The following is a 23,746-nucleotide window of genomic DNA, read 5'->3' as shown; positions in this document are numbered from 1 at the left end:
ACAGCGTGAAAAGTACCTACTTTATTAAACTAAAATAGCGTACAGGTGACTGGGAGTGGGCCACATTGAGTCAAATGTGCAGGTCACTCAAGGAGTCATCCCATTGATTTGTTGAGGAAAACCTATTATTTGTATAGTAGAAATTATCTGTTCTTCAGTAATCTTTTTGACTGCAAAATTTAGAGGTCTAATTTGGGTAATTTGGCCAGCTTAGATCTTGACTTTTGTAGCCTTAATTTTTGAAAAAGAAAAAAAGTTGATGATGTTGGCAAGGGAAAACCTTCAGGCCTCAGTTGGGTTCTTGAGTGATACTGTCAGTGGTGTGTAGCGTTGTGTAAATGGAGTTGCTCAATGTTCCTTAGTGGATACAACTACGCCTGATTGCCAAGACATAATAGTTTGGGCTTAAATTTTTTTTATATGGTGTTTCTGCATTAGCTTTCAAATAGAACTAGTGGTAATATAAAGGCAAATTTTGACAAGAACAGTTACCTTTTTGAAAGGAAAGAAGAGGGAAAAGGCAACAATTTAACTATGTTTAAAAGAGGAGGTAAAAGGCAAATAGTAGCCTGATCTAGTCTGAAACTCTCAAGCATTCCATCTGGAGACTGAAAATTTGACCAGCATCTCGGGGCATGTTGATGCCATGGATGTATCTTCTGCCAAGGACATTTTGGAAAAATGTGAGTATGAAAATACTCAGGAATTGGTTAGGAATAATAATAAGAATTTTCTGATGATGAATTTCCCGTGTTGCTAGTCCAGCCCAGAGCTTCAAGACTGCAACTGTTCTCGAACAATTGTACCCGTCAAGCACTAGCAACTGTTCTTTTCTTGATAATCTTCCTGCTGTTACCGAGCAAAATGAAGAAGCCAGAAGCCCGAATAAAATGCAGAGAACACCTGATCTGGATTATTGGGAAGATAATGGTTGTTCATGGGGAGGATGCCGATGCTGGCGGAATATAAGGTAACTGCAAGGGAGGGAGCAGACTGGAAAGAAAAAGTTGTGATGAAGACTGGTATCCAAGGATGGAACAAAGCGGGAAACTAGGACTGGATGAGCAAGGTAGAAATGTAAATTAGGGTAGGATTAGAAATAGAATTAATACAGAAGTGGATCGGGATTGAAAGGGATTATACAAACAAGAGGCAGACTTGAAGTCCAGATAAGAGGTCGGATACGCACTAGATCAGGGAGCTTACCAGAAGCTGCGGTGTAATCAGAGAAATCCCCTCAGTCTTGCACTCTTGTCCTCGAGGGATGACAGCCTAGTAGTGTTACTGATCACTTTGCACAGCAGAAGTTATGTATATATTACTATATACTTATAGTAATACTACAGGCAATGCTACATGCTATGTATAGGCAGTACCACTGAAAAACACAATGACGGCCTGAATGTTTTGCCTTGCCAATGCCGTCAACATTGTTCCTTTTCGAGAAGAGGTTACAAAATCAAGGCTACAAAAGTCAAACTCTACAAAATCAGCCAAATGATTCAAATCGGTATAAATCTACTCTACAGAAGTTACAGGTATATATTGCTAATTCTGTTGTTAAGCCATATAGACCAATGCAGTAGGAGAATTTCCTGGTTTCCATTCTGGTTATTTGTTTGCTTTCATTTCAACGTCAGTAAAATCAGGTACAGAAAAAACTACACAAAGGCAATCAAGTATAATCCAGTCTTTAAATAATAACACTTTTTCCCGCATGGGTACACTTAACTTGCTTCATGAAATGGAGGCTATTTTGGAGATAACACTGGGTTTTGTATTACGTGGAGTTGTTACAGGCAAAGATCTATCCTCGGCTGTTACAGATTTTGAGAAGTGAGTGTAGCATAATCTGGGAGGGGAAAAAGGTGGACGCAGGAGTCTGTCCCTGCCTCTGCAGAGTTTTCTGTGTCATGTTAATAACAACTCACTTAAGCGTTTTTCTCTTTATCTTTAAAATGCCTTCTTTGACTTCTGTTTATTGAGCATTCGTGTTTAATTTGACTACCTAAAGTCTTGTAATGTATAGAATGTTCAGAAAAACCTTATCCAAAAACCTTGACCTTATTGGCAACTTTGCAGTCATCTGTCTGTAAGTACTGAGGACGATACTTCCTTGCATTGTATAATTCATGGGGAATAGAAGGGAAAATAGAAGAATGAGAAGAACTGTAATAAATGAACAGTTCTGAAGAAGAATTTAAAATGAAATTAAGAAGCCTACCTTTTGAGCAAGCTTCGAAAAATACATTATATTAAAGTTTTGTACCACATTTCTATCAGTGTGGGAAAAGCATATGCCTTGCTTACTCGTCCTGTAATTATCAGATATTTACTTATACATATGTTTTTTGTTACAGTTTTAAATATAAGGAAGGGCAAATTGTTTGCATGGGGCAAATTTTAATTTCGCCTATGTGCTAAAAATTTTTATTGTTTTGTTTTTCAACATATATGCTCTGTTCAATATGAAAGTTCTACATGTCAGAAAGAACTTTTGTACAATGTAATTATACATTTACCCATTTATTTTGATCTAAGGTGTGACTGTTGGTGTTAGAAGGCAGTATTATTAACTTAATTAGATTTATTGTTAATAAATAACTTTCATATAAATTTTTATTTTAATTTCAATGTTGACTTCTGAATCTTTACAACAAAGACTTCAGTTTTAACGTGCAGCAGCAATGAAATCTAGTTTGGTTCTTTTTTCTTGTTTAACCATTGTTCTAATTTTATCTACAGTATTAACAGAATTAAAAGAGATGAAAGGAATAATGGGAAACATAATGTTAATCCATTGCCAAGTATGTTTTTAGATTTATTTTTTTTTGTGTATACTGGTCAATCTGCTAGTTCAGCGTACAAGGTTTTTTCATTTGTGTTCATTCTTCTCTCTTTCAGTAGTAGGTTGTGTTCTCTTGGGTTTTTTTTAAACTCAATTTTAAATGTATATGTTTTGTCTTAGTCACCTGACAAAATGAGACTCTGATCTCTTCTGGATTCCAAGCCTATAGTCTTTTGGAGGGTGAACGAGGTGGTTGTGTTACTCTGAGTTTGGATAGTAAAAGCTTCTGTGTATTAAAGTTTGTGCAGTACAAGCAAAAATAGTTGTAGTATATGGGCATTCAATCTTTTAGATTATGAATGTGAGCTTTTGCATGCAAATGTTTAATTATTTTTAATACTCGGGCAAGTTTCGTTATATTTTATGTGTTTACGTATACATAAATTTGAGGCTATAGTAAGTGTGGATTTATTTATTTTATTTATTAAGTTGCCACACAAAATGTGGATATTCATTTTTCTGAGGAATTCGGATATGGTGATCTCTCTTCATAAGTTATTTCTGAAATGCTGGCTGCTGTGCAGTCTAGGCAGCATTCACCAAAGTTCACGGCATACAGAATTGCAGAGGCTCGTCTAACCATCTTTTTAAAATACATATCTTCTGTGTTTCACTGGTCTTGTCACATATTGGAGTTTTGGTGGGTGTTTTGTAGTATTTAAAATTTCACATTGCATTGAAAAATTCAGGTGATTTCACACTTTCAACTGAAAGTTGATTGTTTGTGTTTTTTAGATATTCATTCTGTACTTGGCATAAATTGAATATAGTAGAGTTAAAGCCGAATTTCTTCTTATTTGGCATGTTAAGGGAGCATTGTTTGAAACATTTGAAATATATCAAATGCCACTCTTACAGTAAAAGATTAAGTGCGTCAGATCTGCTAAATCAGATTTGATATACTTGTCACATCTCTTATCTGTTATTTGTCTAATTTAAAAATCTATTAAAAAACTTCTAATGGCAATAGCCTGATGAAAAGGTACTCAACAGTTAAAAATGAAATATCAAAAGGCATATTTAATTTGTAGTTACGCAGCGACATACTTGTCAACCCTAACTTTTCGTCTTTTGTTTAATTTGGGGCACTAGCACCCTGCTTACATGAAAGATGACAAATGCATTTACATCTTAAAAACATTTGGATATAGTAGAAATTTTTTTTTTTTGAGAAATGGGCAATTACTTTTTGACTGAAATGTGGAAAATAGTTTGGTTTGAAATCTCTGTAACCCTTTAGATTTCTTCTAACACTTAAATGAATGGCTTCAGAATTATCTTACTAGATGTAGACGATTTTGAACTCCAACAGATCTCGAACTATTGATGTCCTGTGTTTAGGAATTGTCTGTCTTTTTATGCTTTAGTCAGGCCAAATTCTCCTATTTTGTTGCAGAGATATAAGGTCCCAGTTAGTCTTTGTACGTGAAGAGGAAGAAAACACTGACCCTTCTGCAGTTCTGTTGCATGTAAGAAATAAATGCCATAATATTAAAAAAAAAAAAGGTAGCGTTTTGCATTGGCAAATAAAGTTACTACAGGACTTGTCAATTGTGCATTTTTATGTTACAAAATGCCAGTTGTTTAACTGTTTGTGAGGCAGTCACAAATAACACTAACTAGTTATTTTTGTCTAGCTACTGGAGTAGAAGGAGAGGGTACAGGCTGAACCCTTAAATGTCTTACAGCCTCCGTGTTCGTGCATTGTATGCCATTGTATTTTGTAATCTTGCAGTGTTTCTCAGGTTGCAGTTTAGAGTGCACAAGGGGCTTTAGCATTGGTGAAAGTGTCAACATTAGCTACTGAAAAGGGAACTTGCCTTTAGCTGCTAGCAATTGCAGCAGGAATTTTATTTTATAAAAACATTTTATAAAAACATTTTGTCTTTCATTTTTCATTTAAAGTTGGAATACCTGCATTCTTCTCAGACTGCAAAATTAAGTGATCGGCAAATTTGGAAATTGCCTATTTAAAGCAGGGTGTATTTTAAAAAGGGGAATAATATGATAGGGAAAATAATCCTTCTCATCTGAAAATATTGAAGACCTAAGAGAGGCTTCATTTGTATCACTTGAGGGATGGGGAGAGCACAAGCACAAAAGCCTTGTATCTCTAAAGAGAAGTCTTGCTATGATTCCTCGGTCAGACTGTATCCTAGTCTTGTTGTAGCTTGAGAATTGTATCTATTCACATATCGTTTCTAACCGATGGTATTAGAACTCACTCTTGATACCTAAATGAGATAATAGTTATCGCAACTCCAGAGGATTTACTTATCAGTCTCTTTTGTTGTCTAGCCAGTTGTAGGAAGTTGTACCATACTTGTCTCCAGTTTGGCATTTCAAAGCCCAGTTTGATCTTTACCTAGGAAACTTGTCATCAGTTCAGCGCTTTCTAGTTCACACGGTGTTAGTTCGCAGTCCATCTCTGGGTGGACGTGCAGACACGCGTTAATGTCAACAATCTTCTTTGTTACAAGGAAACCTAAATTTTTTTTTAGACCCTTAAGCACATCCTTCAAAAAACATTTAAGCTACTTTGATATTATGTAGTATTTTTATGACTGTCTTTGATAGTAGCATCTGATCTCTGCCTGGCTCAAAGCAGAAAATTAAATGGGGACTGGAATCAATGATAATGCAGAGAGGAGAAAGGCAAGCATCAATTTTTCCTTTTCCAGCACCCGTTATTATATGCGTGAATGAGGGGATATCCACACAAGTTTGGTACTGCCTTCAATAAAACATAAGTAGTAATAAATCATGTCATCAGCAGAACAATATTCAGTAGTCAAACTTGTTTGCATAGTGAATGCTTTCATGTTTACTTTGCATTTGATAAGCACAAATGCCATCTTAATGTTTACTGCTTGGTTTACCGATTACTTAGAGTGCCCCAATGTTACTGGAATGAGGCAGGAAACGGTTTTGGAGCACTGGCATGTTGGGTTTACAGGTTGGATAAGTGAGTAGGAATGGACGGATGGAAAGGTAGGAGAGGAAGAGCTCGATGATGCTTCAGATAGGTTTGGGAGGCAGAACCGAAGACCGAGGGAGGTGAGGGAGGTATGATAAGCTCATAGTATAAAAAGCCAAAAGCTTAGAGCTTCAAATCAATAGTCACTATTATTTCTTTTTATTTGATTACTAGTTTGATTATAAGCCAAAAAAAATTAAAACCTTGCTTGTGAATGAGGTGTTTGATTGGGCTCAGGGTTAGACTGCTCCTTCAGTCATTACCCTTAGAAACTAGATTTTTATTATCTTGGTAATGCTCAAGATAGCTTCTCAAGATAGTTTCTGCAGCAATCTTTAACAAACTGAGGCGTAATGAAACAAGTGGAGCAGAGAAAGAAAGTCACCTGAAAAGTAAAATTACCATAGTCCGAAACTGTGGTGTTGGGTCTGTATGAGGGTCCTTAGTTAAGCTTTTTAGCTTGGGCTTATTCTCTTCCTACAAAGATTTATATTCACAGGTGTGCTCATTGTACATGCTTTGCTACTTCTCACGTAATACCCAGTTGGGTAGTGCTTGCAGATAAAAGATCTTGGGACTGCTCCCTTCTCGTACCCCAGAAATGTTTCGAAGTCCCTTTGATGTTCTCTAGCCCAATCCCAAAGGCATTTCTGCTTGTGCTGCTGTTGCATGGCTGTCAATTAGTGCATGGGTCTTAGCTTTCTGTATTGACAGAACTCGTTTTTTACTATACAGCATTTATCTGCTGAGAGATTAAATGCATTCTCAGGGTTATCTCTTTTTTATTTATTTTATATTTAAAAGTATTTGCTCGCTTGGAACGGTTGCATTTTTCATCCTGTATTGGCTAATGCATACGAGTACGTTTCCTGCTGTGAGTTTGTGAGCGCTGCAGACAAGATCTCATGGAAATCAAGGCATCCATTTTAAAAGTTGGGTTCAAGGCAGACTGATATACTCTAGAAACTGTGGGAGTTTAAACTGTGGAGTAGTTTATTATATCATACCAAGGTTGTAGTTTCAGAAGACAGAGTATGTGTGGGAGCACTGTGATGTCAAGAAGCATCTACAGGACATGATTAATATTTGGGAAGCTTTAGTGTGTTTTTGTTACCTACTCATAGGTCACTCATTTGAGGCTAATGGCTGATCTGTAGTAGAGGTTTGTCTGCTGCTGTTTGTAGCCAAGTCATAGTCCTCTAGCTCAAATTCAGAGTTTTGTGCTTGTTGTTTAAATGGGAAGTTCCAAGTTAGAACTTGGAACTAAGTTAGTTTAAGTAGTCTAGTTTAAGTAGTCTAGTCTAAGTAGTCTCAGTCTCTTAGTCTAAGTAAACTCAGCTGAATTCAAATTGTCAGACTTGTCTGTGCAGGGAGGTTTCTATAATGCACGTTGCTGTGCTTAGAGACTAGTTTTGTCATGTTATGTCCCTGAATGTGTGCAGTAGCTAAGGATGTTGTAGTTATTAACATTTTAAAAACACTGATGAAAATACATTCTCCAAATATACTTGCCACTGGACAGTTAAACTAGCAGAGTGGGAAAATAGCTGGCTACTCAATGCTTCAGTAACACTTTCTGATTGGAGGTGTGTGTTTTTAAGTTGAAAATTTTAGTGTCAGAAAAAGTCTCAGCTCTCTTTACAAAATTTCTATACAAAATTCAGCCTGGAGCATTTTCTCTCTGTGTCCAAGTTATCAAGCCCTTGAACTCTTACTTTTTAAGTGGGAAAATATGATAGACTTCTAACAGTGCAGCAGATCCATTGTAATAAAAGGCATTTCATTAGCTTAAAGTTTCTTTACACGATGAATAGCAATTTAAATTTAATGAAACACTTAAACTTTATTGATGTGTGGATGAAATTATAGTGCTGGACTTGTTCAGCGGTTGAAGTAATTCAAAATTATTAAAATCCTTTACTTTGAACTGTGAAAAATCTTAAGCTTTCCAGTTACAGTGGGTCACTCCTGAGTCCAGATAGCTTCCAAATGTTAATTTTGGACTTGAACAATTTTTAAGGATCTATTGTTCAGGTCATGCAAAGACATTCTTCATTTCAAATCCATGCCCTTTTCAAAATGCTGTAGGGATTCAGTGAAATTTAGAAGCGAAAAGCCGTGAAATAGTAACATTGGAAGCCAGTGCAAGTTCTCACCTTCGCTCTAATAAACAGGATAAATATGCAGTCTCACTGAATACTGTATGTGCCTTGCAACAATTTTTATCTCATTTTTTCTTTTTCCGAGCGGAGTAGAGGGCAGTAAGGTGTTTTGGTTTTTTGAGGGTTTTGTTTTGGTTTTTTTTTGGTTGGTTTTCAGGGTTTAACTGCAGTAACTTCTCTAAAAGCTGACGTGGTCTGGTTCCAACTCACTGCTTACTTAAACAGACAGATAAATAAAATTCTACATTAAATTCAGGGGCTTTTGACATAAATTTAAGATACTCCCTTGTGAGTATTTATTACTGATTTGCTGATCTAAATGTATTTGACTGCAGTTTTAAATACGTACATTGGTAGAAGTAAGGACTGGCTGAAAGTCAAAGTCATGACTACCTCTTCAAGGTCATCACAAGTTGCCAAGCCTGAAAATAAACTATGTTTTACCATAGAACTCAAATTTGAGAATTTAGTGAAATGAAGCAGAACATGACCTCCTACTATGTCTTCCAAAGAATCCACCGCATCTGAAACCAAGGTCCCTGTCTTCGGTCAGATCTTTCCCGTGACTCAATACTTCCACCATGCCTACAAAATACTGCTACCTATTAGGGTTTGCTTGTAAGCTAATACCCTGGCTTTGATTTGGTTGCCAGTTTGCTGAATTTAGTTACTAAGGACAAATAAAAATTCCGTGTATTCACAAATGGTGCACACACACAAAGCAATTTGAAAGAAAGTATGTAAAAACGTTAACAGCCCGTCCTGTGGTTTCTTTCACCGTGGTGACTGACTGCCTCATTTTTTGAGTGAAGAACATTCACAGACAGTTGCAGTATTCTAAAAATCTTGGGGGTTTTGTGTTATATCTGTACCGCATCTTTGAAAAAGTTATTTGGGCCTGCTTGTTACCGTTGTACTTCTGATATGATTCAATAGAAATAGCAACTTTTAAAAAAATAATAAAATCATTAACTGTACTAACAAAACTATACTGTAAAAGACAGTAAAATTGTGTATCTTATTGCTGCTAGTAATCTTTTTGCTCAAAGCACCGTTTTTAAAGTTTCTTACTTAAAAAACAAACAAACAAACAAACAAACCAAACCCAGAAAAAAACAGCTCTTTTAAAAAGTCCGGACTCTACTTCCTTTTGCCATGCTTGCCTTCTCTTTTACTTACCAAAGTATATCTGTCTTAACTCACTGTAATAAACACAGGACACTGGTGACTAAGTGTCTTTTTCTGTAACTTGAAAGTTAGACAGATGCAGGACATAACTGGACACTAAAGTAATTAGTGACTTTATCGTTCCAAATACATTCTTTGTGAAATTGGTCTCTCTTGGATCAGTTGACTCCAGTTTTCTCACTTCTTAGAATAATAATATTTGAGTGACAACCAAAGTAAATTCATAAACATAGTATATCTCTAAGCCCATTCTTCAGTTATGAAATTGCTGTCATTTTGCGTATGACAGGCTATTATTACAGTACCAGTGACTTCAGGAATTATGAGAAGAACACACCGTTTCCTGAGCAAGTCTGTGTTTTGAAAGGTTTTAATAATTTTAGGTTTTATAAAATCATGAAAGGACACCTTCAGGGTGCCTTAAAAATGATGTGTTTGAAAGAAATAAATGAATATTCTTGCAGACCATGCTTGGTTTGTGTTAATGAAAGGAAATATTGCTTGAAATTTTTGGATTCGACTGTTCTCAGTTTTGATAGAGATGTTGATTTTTAGTATACCTTACAATTAAAGAAGTGACTTGCTTTTCCCATTGAATTGGTCATTCTGTATCTTTATGATGCATATAGCTACCCTCTTTTATCTGTGAAACGCATCTTTTTAAATTGGTGCTTCTTGCCATTACATAAATCGTCCTGTATCAGGGTGTCTGGGTGCAGTGTGAAGGGGTTAGTCTGTCTTGCTGACTTTGACCCCCACCGACACCACTGGATGTGTGACTGGGCTTTATTAATCCACGTATCTGTAAAGTGAGAGATGTGTCTGGGATTGGCAAGGGCCACTAAATATGATGAATTATCGCACTCGGGCTTTTGGAAGCCTGTGTTAGAATTGTGAAGGGGTACAATTGGTTTCTTTTTTCCTAAGTGCCTCAGTTGTGAAGAATTTGGAAAATGCTTTAGGTAAATGACAAACAGGGAGCAGTACTGGAAATGATATGAGTACTTTCAGAAGAAAGTAGGCACTAGTTTTACAAGATGATGATACTCTAGTATGTCCACCACCCACCAGCTGCTTTGTTCCACAGTTCCTCTATGTTTCTGAAATCTGAAAAAAAAAAAACCAAAGAGAGCTTTTTAAGCAACAGAGCAGTTTCTTGGTCAGCATACTTTAACTTTATTTTGTGAGAAAATTGTTGATGCAGATGGCTTTTTTGAAAATATGTCCAATACATATCAAATATATATATTAAGCAGTCTGTCCTCTCTTCTGTGCAATATTGTATCTTGCCTTAGTGTTTCTATTGCTCACAGACACTGGAAAATTAAGAATGTTTTGTGGCCAGAAGACAATCATTAACTTCCCACTCTGCCAAACATCCTGGATATATAAAGAAGAATCTCAGTCCTGCCTTATAAACTGCTGAAATCGGTGGGAACCTGGTTGTACCAGGGACATGAGCCCTGTTGATTTTTCAGCACCTTACATGTTAGTTATTAACACCCTCTGTTTTATCAAAAGAAAATTCTTCAGCATTAAAATTGTTCTTAGTGGAAATTTAGTGTTAATAGAACTTACATACATAATGCTATGGCTATTATATGGGGGCAGAGGGAGGAAATTTGTTAAAAATTTAAGAATTTTTCCTTGGGGAGAATGAAGCAGTATTTGCTTAGGAAAAGCAAATATCGTACAACTACTGGATCGCTGGTAGAAAAGTTCAGGTAGTACTGAGGCATGCTTAGGTGTATTCAAGTCAAGAAGGAGGGTTTGTTGTATTGGAGTACTGCATCCAGCTCTGGAGCCCTCAGTGCAGGAAAGACACGGACCTGTTGGAGCGAATCTAGAGGAAGGCCACAAAAATTATCAGAGGGCTGAAGCACCTCTTCTATGAGGACAGCCTGAGAGAGCTGGGGTTGTTCAGCCTGGAGACAAGAAGGCTCCGGGGAGACCTTATAGTGGTGGTACTTAAAGGGGGCCTACAGGAAAGATGGGGACAAACTTTTTAGCAGGGCCTGTTGTGATAGGACAAGGGGTAATGGCTTTAAACTAAAAGAGGGAAGATTTAGACTAGATATTAGGTAGAAATTCTTCACCATGAGGGTGGTGAAACACTGGAACAAGTTTTCCAGAGAGGTGGTAGATGCTTCATCCCAGGAAACATTTAAGGTCAGGTTGGACGGAGTTCTAAGCAGCCTGATCTAGTTGAAGATGTCCCTGCTCATTGCAGGGAGGTTGGACTAGATGACCTTTAAAGGTCCCTTCTAACCCAAACTATTCTATGACCTGAGAATCTTGCACATAAATTTCATTCTGCAGAACCTATTTTTCCCACTCAGGGAGAACAGTGGTTTTGTTTTGGCTAGTATATATTATGTTGTAGTTGGGCAAAATGTCTTTTCTCACAGTGCAAATGCTACTTTAAATATCTGATAGTTGTGATGTTTTGATACCATTGGGTTTCCCCTTAAGTCAAACATTCATAGCCACTTAAATTCAACCAAAAAAGACTGAACAGCCCCAGCACCGTTAATGCTGAAGTAGAAATGGTAGGATTTTTTAAGTGCTGCTAAATCTGTAAGGCGGCATGCTGCTGGCTGTGAAGCATTTGTATTCCTGTTCTGTCTCAGGTTTGCTTTCATGGATTACAACCACATGTTGATGAGGCAACTGAGCATATAGAACATCATTTAATGGCTCTAACTGTGCCAGACAATGTTGTTAATACTTAAATGACAACACCAAAAAGACAGGTTTCTAGACAGCAACAAATAGACAAGTTTCTGTCTCAAGTACTGGGCTCAGCTAAGGGTCATTGATGCATTGTAATCTCTGAAGTAGGTATTTTATTATATTAGTGCATAGTTTTTTTGTTTGGTTTAGAGGATTTTGGATTTTTTTTTTTCCTTTTGCCATTTACATTTCTTGTTACCAGGTTAGCTGGTTGAAATTTAGCTTATTCTGCGATAATTCAAGTAATTGGAGTCTTCATGGTTCAATTCTCAGTATGGTATACAGCATCCTTTGCTCATGACCTTCAGGTCTGGGTTGGTAAAAGGCCCTTTACACTTCATGTTACTGTGTGTCATGGAAGAAATGAAAGGAAATCATCTCTTAAAAAAAAACTCTCCTGATAAAACACATACATGTCAAATTGTCCTTCAGCTACCTGCACATCTTTTAAGTATTAGATGCTAGCAAACATGTCTTCTTCCCAAGTGAAGCACTGTTGGCCTTCCCATTTCCTGTTGTAGTCTTTGGCCTTTTCAGCTTTTGGTCTCTATCTTCTTAATGATAAAGCAGATTATATTCTGTCCCAAGAAGCAGTGGATTTTAATGTGCGTGATGAGGATCAGAAAGCAGAAAGTATTTGGATTGCAGACTTCTTCAGCTGTCCCTCAAATCCTTCTGGAAGGTTTGTTGGAGTAGCAGAAAGTTCAGAACCGCCTCAGCAGCCTCTTTTTTGAAAGGCATCTCAGTTTGGGCTCTGCACAAGGGCACAGGACCAGTACTATTCGCTTGGCGTTCTCCTCTTGAACGTGAACTTCAGTCTACAAAGGTATCAATCACACAGTATTGGCAGTCTTTAGAGCTCTTGCTACTCCAAGGCAGCTGAAACAAAGAAACTTTCAGGTTCTTTGAACGTGATGACATAATTTCTGTTGCTTGAATAAAATAGATCAAAAATGACAAGTAACGTAAGTCTTGAAAAGCCTTCACATTTAACATTTTTGCAAAGTAGCTTGTGGCTACTTGTGTTGAAGTCCTTCAAGTGACATTCACTGTGTTATATCAACGTAGTATCATGGCTGAAAATAAGATCAAGGCAACTAATTTAAAGATGTAGCACTCTGGCCTTCAGGTCTCAAAATATTGAGCTAGGTTCTGACTCACCGATCAGGCTCTGTCCTCCCTTGCTTCAGAACTGCGCTTCGTAAAAGCACTTTCCCAGATAGGTTACCGGTAATTTCTTCATTAAATTTCAATTTTTGATAGCTATTTTTTAGGTCACTATTAGTTCGTACAAATTTTTCTCTGATTCCTAAGGCGCTGTATATTTATAATTACCATGAGCTATGCAGAGAAGAATTTCAAGGAAACATTAATCTGATTCACAGTTTAATTAGTATGGAGCTAGTAAGAACAATAGATTTATCAAAACATTTTCAGTTTTACCAAGAAAGACCTGCTAATGAGCTATTTATAGCACACTTGTATCTATTTTTGTCAGTAGTCTAAGGACTGACTTAGGACAAATGGGTTAAAAAACAGGAAATGTGGTTAAATAAGTGGGTAATCTCTCCAGAGAGTTTCCAGTTTGCCTACACGTTCACATTTTCTTGTGAATGCACTCTCAAAACAACACTAAGTACAGTACCTTGAAATCCATCTCCGCTTAAAGGAGGGAATGTTTCCAGCAACAGCAGGAAGTGGCCTAGAGAAAAATTTTACATTCTTGGTTAAATTCAAATGAGGTTCTGGAGTCACTGTCTGTAAGTGGGTTTTTTTCTGCTTTAATAATATTGGAGCAATTGTATGACATTTCAGTTGGGTCAGATGTATCATATAAATCCATAAAAGTCTGTGAATGCTGTAATTGTATCTTCAATTCTAGATTAGTTTTAAGTAATTACATTCCTCCAACTTTACCCTTTCTTTTACACGGGGTTGTGTTTATTTGTTAATATACTATACGTATATTTTTTTAAAATATGTATCACCATGTTTGAAGGTAGTAAAAATAGTGTTATTAATCAGACTGCATAAATCTTACTGTGAAGTAAGGAATTTACTGAACATGATGATGTCCATTTAGTTCTCTAAGAGATGATGTCTGTATTTCTTTCTTTGGACAAAGCAAAAGCAATAACTAAATGAAAACCATTCTTTGCACTGCTTGTTATTTGGGTTTTGACAGGTGCTAATTATTAGCTTTCTTTAAAACCGATTTTAAAATGATTTGTGAGTCAAAACGAGGAGGGAATGTAATAAATAAATAAAGCAGCTTAAGTGGTGGTAAAGGTTATGACCTGGTGAAGTTCTTCTATTTTTAGAGCTACTGCCAGGTATAAGTGTTCGGGTCTTAGCCATCCTACAAACTGTTTTCTAAAAATGTTTTTATCCAGGGCAAACAACAAAGCATGATAGCAAATATGTTTTTAGTAATTAGAAAGAAACAAACAGGCTTATCTAGCTACCTTAACATAGAAAACAGGCTACTGGTAGTACCGGTATTTGAGGCTGGTTTCCTATCAACCGTCTTTGAAGGGAGAAACCTTCATGCTGTTGTAAAGAGTAGAGGTGAGCTGCTTTGTTATGTCCATGGGGAAATTCCAAGTCACATCTCTACATCTATATTTTTTTACCTTTTTTTAAAACATCTGTGGGGTGTCAGGTTAGATGATATCACTGTGTGGGTGGGGGCGCTTCAGTAAAATAGCATGACATACTCGTGTACCAGTGCTGTAGCTCATTAAAGGCTCGTGTCTGCAAACAAGTTAGGTTTCTGTCGATTCCATGGTTAGGAGACTGTCTCGAACGGTATAGGCTTCTTGGAAATTAAAACACTACTTTTCTAAATCAGGTATTGCATTCATTATAGTAATTGCAAATAGTAGCTAGCTTTTAAAATCAGTTTCCAGAAACATTAAAGAATTTAACACATCTTCTAATGAGGCAAGTACAGTTTGTTGTTCTAGAAACATACAAAGTTTTCATTCATAATGGAATTTAAATGATTTCTCTTAATTCCTATGTTTGAACTAAACAGACTGTCAGTCACATTAAATTTTCCCTGATTGTAAATGTTAGATTTCTGAATAATTTTGAGGGACAACACCCGGATTTAAATGCATTTCATGTAGTGTCTTGGTCCTCATGAGTAGCAGATGCCACCCTCTTCTTTCATGTCATTCTGGGCACTTAATTCTAAATCCAAATTGCTTGCATAATTTTTTTTTCAAATCCAAGTGCTGTGAAAGAGTCAATAAATAAATTTATTCCAAATAGCTTCACGGTACCAACATAATGTAAAACATTTTTTGCTATACATACTTCATAGTTCGGTAGCCTGAGTCTCTGAAATATTTTACATGTAAGCTATATTCTAAGTCACGTTTATTTGGAATGTCACATACCAAAAATAAAAATACTTTGGTGTGCATTTTAATTTTCACTTTTAGTCTGTGCTGCCTCTTGTTCATTTCTTGGGATAAGGTAGTTGATAGATAGAGCTTTGTCATGCTCTGGAAGGTGTCAGGCAGTCATCCGTAAGCATGGGAAGCCTAGAGCTATTGTGTAGATCTCTTAAATTAAAATGTGTGTACCAAGGTATGTTTGCACAATTACATTTTTTTTTTCAAATACTTCTAGCAAATTCTGCATGCAAACAGTGCTGACTACTTCCTCTGCTGACCTGCTGCAACCTCAGACAATGTTTCACTTTTTAGTGCCTCTTCCCCCTCCCACCCATTCTGTCTTACCTGTTTGTATTTTTAGTTTTCAAAAAGAGATTACTTGATTTTAGTCGGAAGTTATGGGTTAGGTTAGGTTGGAAAGTGAAATTCTGTGGTATGTGTCGGGCAGTTGGGCAACTTGGCTTGTCAGGAGGCATCCATCAAACCTTTAAATCCCTGAGTAGGCTGCACGGGGCAGGACGGTGCTCGCTTGTGTACTGCATAGCACAGTCTGCTTTCCCAAGAGCTGCAGAAATACAAATAATAATAGGCTGCCATCTCACAGGGTGTCATGCTAGCCCGTAGTACTGCTTTTGCAACAGGAGTTTCATAGAGGAAAAAATCATCCTGACTGCACTGGAAAGCATGCTAGAGTAATTGTAGTTAAAGCAGTTGTTAAATATTGCTATTGCTTCAGCTGCGATGCAGCCAGAACCTAGAGGAAATTTAGCAGTTAAAATCAGACTGTTTAAAGAAGTTACATGGCTTTGTGGATACCATTCATTAGTTTCTTTTTTAATGTGCGCTACACAGCACTGATTAACGACTTGCAGTAGATGTGTGCAGTTTTTTTCCAGCAGTTTCACATAGCAGATGAAAAAACTTAGAGAAGAGCTGCAGGAGCTTAACTGCCATAGAGTTTAAAACACTTTGTGTGTGACTTGCTGTAAAGTTTGGCACTATGTGTCTGAAACTGGGAGATGAACATTTCCAGTATCGATTCAGTTAAATCTGGCAATAGGGTATAATGTAATTGTAAATAAATATATCAAATAATTTAAAAAGCAGGGGCCTTCGTTAGAACAGAGCAAATGAAATCATAATTTTTTTCCTTCTTTATGGGGGGTTATTCCTAAATTCTCTATCAGCATAAGCAAATAAAACGCCCAGGAACACTCAAGTATCAGTGCTGTGTAGCTAGGTATGAAAAATCTTAGTATCTAGATCACCAGATTCTGTCTGTTGTTATTTTTGAGGAAAGTTTTTATTAAAAAGCAATCAGGCAAAGAAAGTTTTCAAACTGATTGACTGTTACAGGCATAACTCACCAAACAGAACAATAAATTGTAAAAATATTGCATACAATTGGATGGGCTTAAAAATTTGAAATTTCAGACTCCCAGGCATCAGTTTTCCTAGCTCTACCAAGTCATGTTCAAGCCTCAAGGCCAACAAATTTAGTGCTCTCTTTTCAGAGGCGCTGAGAAACATTGCTACCACCAGCAGCAGTTGCTTGCCCATGCAAGTACTGACCTCCTACAGAGGCCAGAATGCTCTCTGTTGTTTCCTAAATTGGTGGCTCTGTGCCTGCCCAAGACTCATTTCTGTTTCGGTCCCTCAGAGCTTAGGTTTCTAATAAGCCAGTCAACTCAGTCTTGAAAGAGGACTGGTAGCTTGGTCAACATACAAAGAACCACTCGTTCCTCTTTGGTGAATCCTTCTCTTTCTTTGCTTTTCAAAAAAAAAAAGCCAGAATTGAGTGACAGCTGTCAAACTGTAGAACTTCCTGTGGATGGCTTTTTTAACTCCTCCGTAGAAGAGCAGCAGCTTTTAATATTCCTGCCTAACTTTTATTTGGCTATGAGTTTGCCTCAGAACTTTTTTTCTTTTGAGTTTTCATAGCCTCTCATCCTCATGTTTGGTGTGGTTTATTGCCAATGAGCAGAGGTACCTGCTGCCACCACTTACATTTTCTGAACAGTTATGTGCTTTTATCCTCCCCTCCTCTTTGCAGGATAGGCAAGCTGAAAGGCTTGTTCAGCGAGAGGCAACAGCAAGGTTGGCTTCCCAGTTGTCCTTCTCAAATGAGGTTCCAATCTCACAAGAGTTAAAATACGTTGAACCCAAGCTGCCTGGGTTAAAATTTCCTGTGCGTTTCAGTTGTCCTAGCTGAACTTCAGTTCATTCTTTGAACTCTTGAGTCTGCGGAAGACGTAAAAATGTTTGATGCTCATATCCTCTGTCTCTCTGTCAAGTTACTCTAGAAGGACTGGCAACATTTGAAGACCTGCGCTGGCTTCTGGCACAGAAAAAGCATCCTGATGAGTTCAGTTTTACCGTGTGTGCAACTTTTGCTCTATTTGTGCATGCAAGTTTTTGTAGCTCCTTTGTGTCTTAAAATTACGCGTATGGTATTGCCGTTCCAGCTCTTGCATGCTTATTCAGTCACTTTGGAGGTTTCGTAGTAGAATGCTGTCATCTAAGTACTTGGGGGAAACATAGCTCTGAGAAAACTGCATGCGGGACAACTGGTAGCACTACACCATCTGAAGATCTGCAGAATGACTCCGGTGTTGGCAAGCTAGAAGTATAGTTTCTGTTACTCCTGAGAACCACAGATCTTTTTCCCTTCTGCTTTTCCCATAGTTCACACAGTCATCCTTGCTACAGCTTTGCAGTATTGTTAAAATTGCTTGTAAATGTAGACTTTCTGACAGATTTAATTTGTAAAAAATAAAATATAAATAATTAATAGGTAGTATAAACTGGAGATTAAATTTAATGGGTAATCTTGTTAAATGTTTCACCAGTAAAAAGTACAGTGGAGGACCCAAAATTGGAAGGTGCTATTTTAATGTTTCTGTCAGCCATTGTGATAGTTGATGGCTGAAACTGTCCTTCATTTTTATGTCTTAAGTCTTCCCATACATTTTCCTTTAGAGCACCACTGGGGCTTTGTTAGTTGCAGATAGAATTCCGGCAAGTCAGAGTCTTTTGGTGTTAAGAATGGAGTGGGAGTGGAATGCATTTATGCTGTAACGGAATAATAACATTTTCCTGAGAGAAATCGCAAGGGCTTGTTGAGACTTTTCTTTAACACGTTTCTGTCAGAAGCTATGGAAAGGCATTGTATTTGTGCTTCAGTATGCTAAATAAGAGGTATTTTCGACTTAAGAATGTTATGTTTCACTTGATTAGCCTAATAGTTGCAACCTACAGTTATATGGTGCGTTAGCTTTCAGTGCTGTATAATAGGACTGGCAGCATGGTGTCCCAAAAACTGTAATTGCGTGGGCTGCTGAACAGTCCTAGAGAAAGCCGCACAAAAATTCTATTCTAGACAGAATTTTTTCATTTTGAAACGAATTTCACAACAAATTCACAGTTGGATGCCACTGCTTGTATTTCCAGTGAATCATACTCCAGAAAAGTAATACTTTGCTTCAACAAAGCCTGCCACAAACAGTGCAGTGATATAAATCAGAAATTGGATATTTTTTAATTGTAATTTTTCAAAATATAGTACTGTTATTAACTATGCCTGCAGGTCCTGACATTCCGATATGTTTGGCTTTGTCTCCACATGCAAAAATGAAAATCCCTCACAAATAAAACAAAAAGAAGGGCTGAGGGGAAATGCTCTTCTTACTTATGCTCCATTCAGGATAGGAAGTTGAATCCCTGACAGCAATGGCTGTCACAACACTGCGTATTTAATAGCGTGGTCAGAGCAAACCTGTTACACCGTTACCTTTGATTTCCAGGCTAAGTTTACTGATGGTCAATTCATTTATACCTTTCTTTCGTGTGCCAGTATTGTTCTTCAGCTTAGCTAGTTTACCCTACTCTTCCTGTCTGGTTCCACGTACTGGCATTTTTGGAGCACAGTTGCATCTTCTTTGCATCTTTGGTTTGTTTAGCTTACCAAGACAAGGTGTTTTAAAATATTAGATGCTGCAGTTAAGGTAACTTCGTTTCATATACATGGACTGTCTCTAAGCTGCATAGCTTTGCACAGTTTATGCTGAGTTATCTGCTCTTAAATTGCAAAACCTCTCTAAGAAACAACAGAAATACTTGAGCTTGTGCTGAGCCCCCTGATCCTGTGGTCATAGCAGGACTGGACCTGCTATGAAAGGTCAGGAACACCTAATCAGTGCTACTGGGATTGCAAGAAATAGTCTCCTTTAAGATCTCAGTTCACCCATTTGTCCTGGTATGTGGTAGAAGGATACAAGATAAAATATGCTTATGCCCTTTCAATGAGGTTTAAGTTAAAAATTTTATCATACAGCTGGGATGGGCTAGCAATGTGCAATAGTAAGCTATTGTCACTCCATTTTTACCGTAAGTTCCATCTCAATTCCATTTAGTCAATTCATTCTGAATTCTTCAGTTAGAAGACATAAATGACCATTTTATATCTGAGCTGTGCACCACCAGACAATGTTATTTAACACCTGGTGCTAAAGTTGCTGACATTAGTATTTTGTGCTTGTAGAAATCAGTGGTACCTGGTTACGGTAACTCAGTGACTGACTCTTTAAGAAATATATTATGGAAGGTTTCCACAGACATGGTTGATAGGCAACTTTTACTAGCACAGTCAAAAGTTGTTGAATTTGGGTGCTGTCAGCTGCAGCAGACAGAATTAGCAGCTCCACTCCTGAGCCAAACTGCATGAACGCATGAGAAGAGGCACGCTACCTCAGGAGCTTAGGTGGGATGAGTGGGAATGAGGATTCTTCCTTGGAACCGCATTACCCTCTTACACAACCCACCCACTTCAATCTCTATACATTCCAGCTTTTCACTCGCCTTCTTGATAACACTTCTTCCCAGCTCAGCCGGCTGGCCTCCTGTCTGCAGGACACACACCTGCCCTCTCTGTTTGACATAGCAGCCCCCTCTCTGTACTTCCATTACGGCTCCCCGCCGTACCAGGGTTTGAGATGCTTCGTTAGAGAACAATCAGTTAGGGCAAAGAAATGCTGCTCAGTTCATGACTGAAATTTTGGTTGACTCATGAACATGCTCTGGCAGTGCTCAAGTATCCACAGAGAAGGGAGACTGTCAAAGTCTTAATCTTGCGCGGTATTTGTGCAAAAGTAAAAACACACAATTTCCACATGAAAGATCCTACTGTCACAAGATGAGGCCGGTAGGCAGCCAAAAGCTGAATACTGCATAGGTTTGCAGAACAAAATCAACGCTTTGCACCCTGAGGTTAACTGCAAACCGACTCCCAAATTCACCCTGTACCTCTTGATGAGATTTGCATGCCACTGTTCCGTGCCTGGTCAAGTTGTATTTGCTTGTGGGACGTGATACAAATTTGTCCTCTGTGATGTGGAGCCTGCAGAGGATTTAAACTGGGGCAGAGTGACGTAGAAGAAGGAAAACAGTAGAAGAGGAAAAAGGAAGGGGGTGTTGCATTTCCACATATACCTGTGATCTTTTGGTGTGGTTCAAATACTGGCGTGTAGCATTCTTACTTTGTTTTGCAGGTTACAGAGGAGGAGGAAAAAAATCAGTTTCATAAAATTTCTGGTATTGTTCTATTCCTCCCTCCCTTCCTTTCTTGTTGCAAAAAAATCACTAACATAACAAGAAGTTATAAACTTGCAACCTAGTATACTATGCCGTTTGACTTGTTGTTGGTTTAGTTTAAATGGAAAGAGTGACTGAGATTTTTCAAGGAAAAGAATTAAAGATAGCGAGAAAAGGCATTAGAGATGTTTTGGAATGTGTGGGGAAAGGCTTGTATTTTTCTTTACCTTTTTCAGTTATTTGCATCTCTTGCAGAGTGAAAACAAACAATCCTTCTAAAAAGGTCTTGATTCTTTTGGTTCAGCAACCAGACTGCTTTTAGTGAGAGCAGTGAAGTCTTTGACGCTTGCCTCTTTGCTATGAGCTTTTGAAACAGAGACTGTCTTGATACACGGGCCTGGGTGCAGAGCTCGGCTACGTGCTGATCGCACGTTGGAACAAGTCGCTGTTCCACATCTGTCCCCCTGCTTTCCCCCAAGCACCCTCACTTCCAACAGGAAACCTGTGATGCCCTCCAGGATGCACCCTCGAATCTAAACTCCAGGCTGCATCACGTTGCACAGTTTAGACGCAGGCAATGAAAGTGTTCGTACCTTATGCAGGGCAGGGTGGGGAGGGGGGGGAAGGGGGGGGGGACGCAGTCCTGTCATCCTTTCATCCTACTTTTATGAAATGTTCGTCTATAATTGTCTAAGTAAGAAAGAACAAGTTTCTCCTTTTTAGATCTTGAGGTGAGTTGTGGAACCAGTGGTTAAAAAAAATGAGCACAACTGAGATGGCAGTTGTGAGGTGCTACTCTGTTCTCCCGTAAAATAACTCATTTTGATGATCTCGGGTAGCTCCTTTTAAAGCTATTTTTTGTAGCAGGATTAATTTGCTGCATCGGTGTTATCTGAGGAAAGGTGGAGCAAGTGAGATGAACTGATTAAAGGTTCACTTTGTAATTTTTATAACGGCAGCCTTAATCACACTGTGATCTTTGAGCTGTGTGGTCCCACCAGTCTTTGTCCATGATTCTGATCTTTTACTCTTGATTGAATATACCGAAGGCAGTGATGGGGTCATTGCAGTTTCTCTGATTTCTGCAAGAGTAATTGAAATCAGAAGCTGAGGTCGTGTGGATCGGTAACCTTCTCTTGTTGCTTTGTGTTGCACTCCTAACGTATATGCATACTGTAATGAGTTAGATGCTTTCTAATTTGCCTTTGCCTACGAAGTGAAGTGGCCAGAAAAGCAAATGGGGCAATGTTAGATGCTTGCCTATTTTAGGTCTTACGCAGTGGGAGTCCAGGTCTGGAAAGTTACTCCAGAATTACAGCAGCGCAGGGGACTAAGAGGCTGTCCTAACTAAAGCATACCGTTCTGGATGTCCTTCTGTTTAGAATTCCCTCTATAATACAAATTGATAAGCGTTTCATATGCTTGGTAAATAAAATGTTTGTTTGACTTCTCCCCCCTCCCCAAGAGGAAATTTCTACTAAGGCATGACATCTCCTATAAACTGCCGTGAGTAATATCTTCTGAACCGCTTTCAGAGAAATGAGTCCTTGCTGTTTCTATCTATACTAATAGTTTACAGTCAGAGAAGCTGATAAAGTACTAAGATCTTCTTGAAGACTGTTGTACAAAACCCCTTGTCTTCTGTTTCTTTAAAACTTACTGAACTGTAGTGCGTGTTCTGTGCCATGGTATGTGTATTCTAGCAAGACATCCAGAATTTATTTTTTAATAATGCTAGGTTTTTATTAAATTGGGTTGCCAGAGCAGAAGAATACTGAAACAGGAACCTACTGGCTTGTTTAACCTTTTGCTGTAAGGAAACGTGCCTTTCTCCATTTGATTTGAAAAAGGAAATGCAGGTGGTGTGGCTATGGAACTTTCTCTTTCTGCCTCTGATTGTAAAAGTGCTAGTGAAAGAATGAAAAGAAAAAGTACAGTATTGAACAGTAAAAAATTATGTCTTTGTTGAGACAACAGAATGAAAGTAATTAATTATCCTGTTTGTTTTGTTTCAGGTGTCAGAAACTATTTGAAAGAAGCATTAGTGAATATTATTGCTGTGCATGCAGAGGTGAGAAAAACTTCAGATTGTTTCAAGCTTACATTCATACGAATAATTTTAGTGTACTTTGCGTGGCGAATCCTGGCTTTCATCACCCCTGAAAATTGCACCTCAGTTGAAGTGTCTTCATTACAGATGTAAGTGGTTTGGGTTAGGTTTAGCCAACCAAGTATGCAACTGCTAACTTTTTTTAAGGGCAGGAGGAGATGAACAGTTCCTGTTTATCCTCACTAACACTCCATTACACCTTTTTGTTTCCGCTGCCTGATGAAAAGCCAAAATCTAAAGCTCAATTCTGCCCTTTTCATGCAGATTAAATATATATATAGAGAGAGGGAGAGATAGATAGATACGATGCTCACTTTCTCTGATTAACTTTGTTTTCCATAACCTATGAAAATGAGCTTGTGCTTTGCTTTGGAAGAAACGTTCAACATATGCTACTTGGAGTGAAAAGGCAAGATATATCATTCTTGTACATAGGACAAAAAGTGGAAACATAAAACCAGAAAGTTTTACAGTCTCTGTACGGCACAGACTGTGTTTGAAATACTTAGGTTAGTAATGGCTTATGATAGGGAGTGCATATTAAAATAATATTATTATTAAAATAATATGCTTGTAGAGATGCGGTTATTTGGCCTTTTGTGATAATATGCAGGAATTTTCTGTAGTCCTTTAAATTGCAGTCCGTGTTCTACATACTCCTTCCTTCTAATCATCAAGAGTGTTACCAGATTACTGTTGCTCCTGATACAAGCATTGGTAGTAACATCACTCTTA

General features: G+C 37.9%; 1 protein-coding gene across 2 annotated transcripts in view; it reads left to right on the top strand.

Annotated features, from left to right (window-relative positions):
- EXOC2 (exocyst complex component 2) overlaps positions 1–23,746 on the top strand; it is a 128,913-nt gene that overhangs the window by 94,315 nt on the left and 10,852 nt on the right. For both annotated transcript variants that reach the window (XM_063326007.1, XM_063326006.1), the window contains one exon: positions 22,917–22,972. In XM_063326007.1, coding sequence (XP_063182077.1) covers positions 22,917–22,972 — 56 coding nt within the window. The remainder of the gene's footprint in view (positions 1–22,916; positions 22,973–23,746) is intronic.

This window comes from Chroicocephalus ridibundus, chromosome 2 (genome assembly GCF_963924245.1).
Source record: "Chroicocephalus ridibundus chromosome 2, bChrRid1.1, whole genome shotgun sequence".
In the NCBI taxonomy this organism is placed as follows: domain Eukaryota; kingdom Metazoa; phylum Chordata; class Aves; order Charadriiformes; family Laridae; genus Chroicocephalus; species Chroicocephalus ridibundus.
This window is presented reverse-complemented; position numbering and strand designations above follow the sequence as displayed.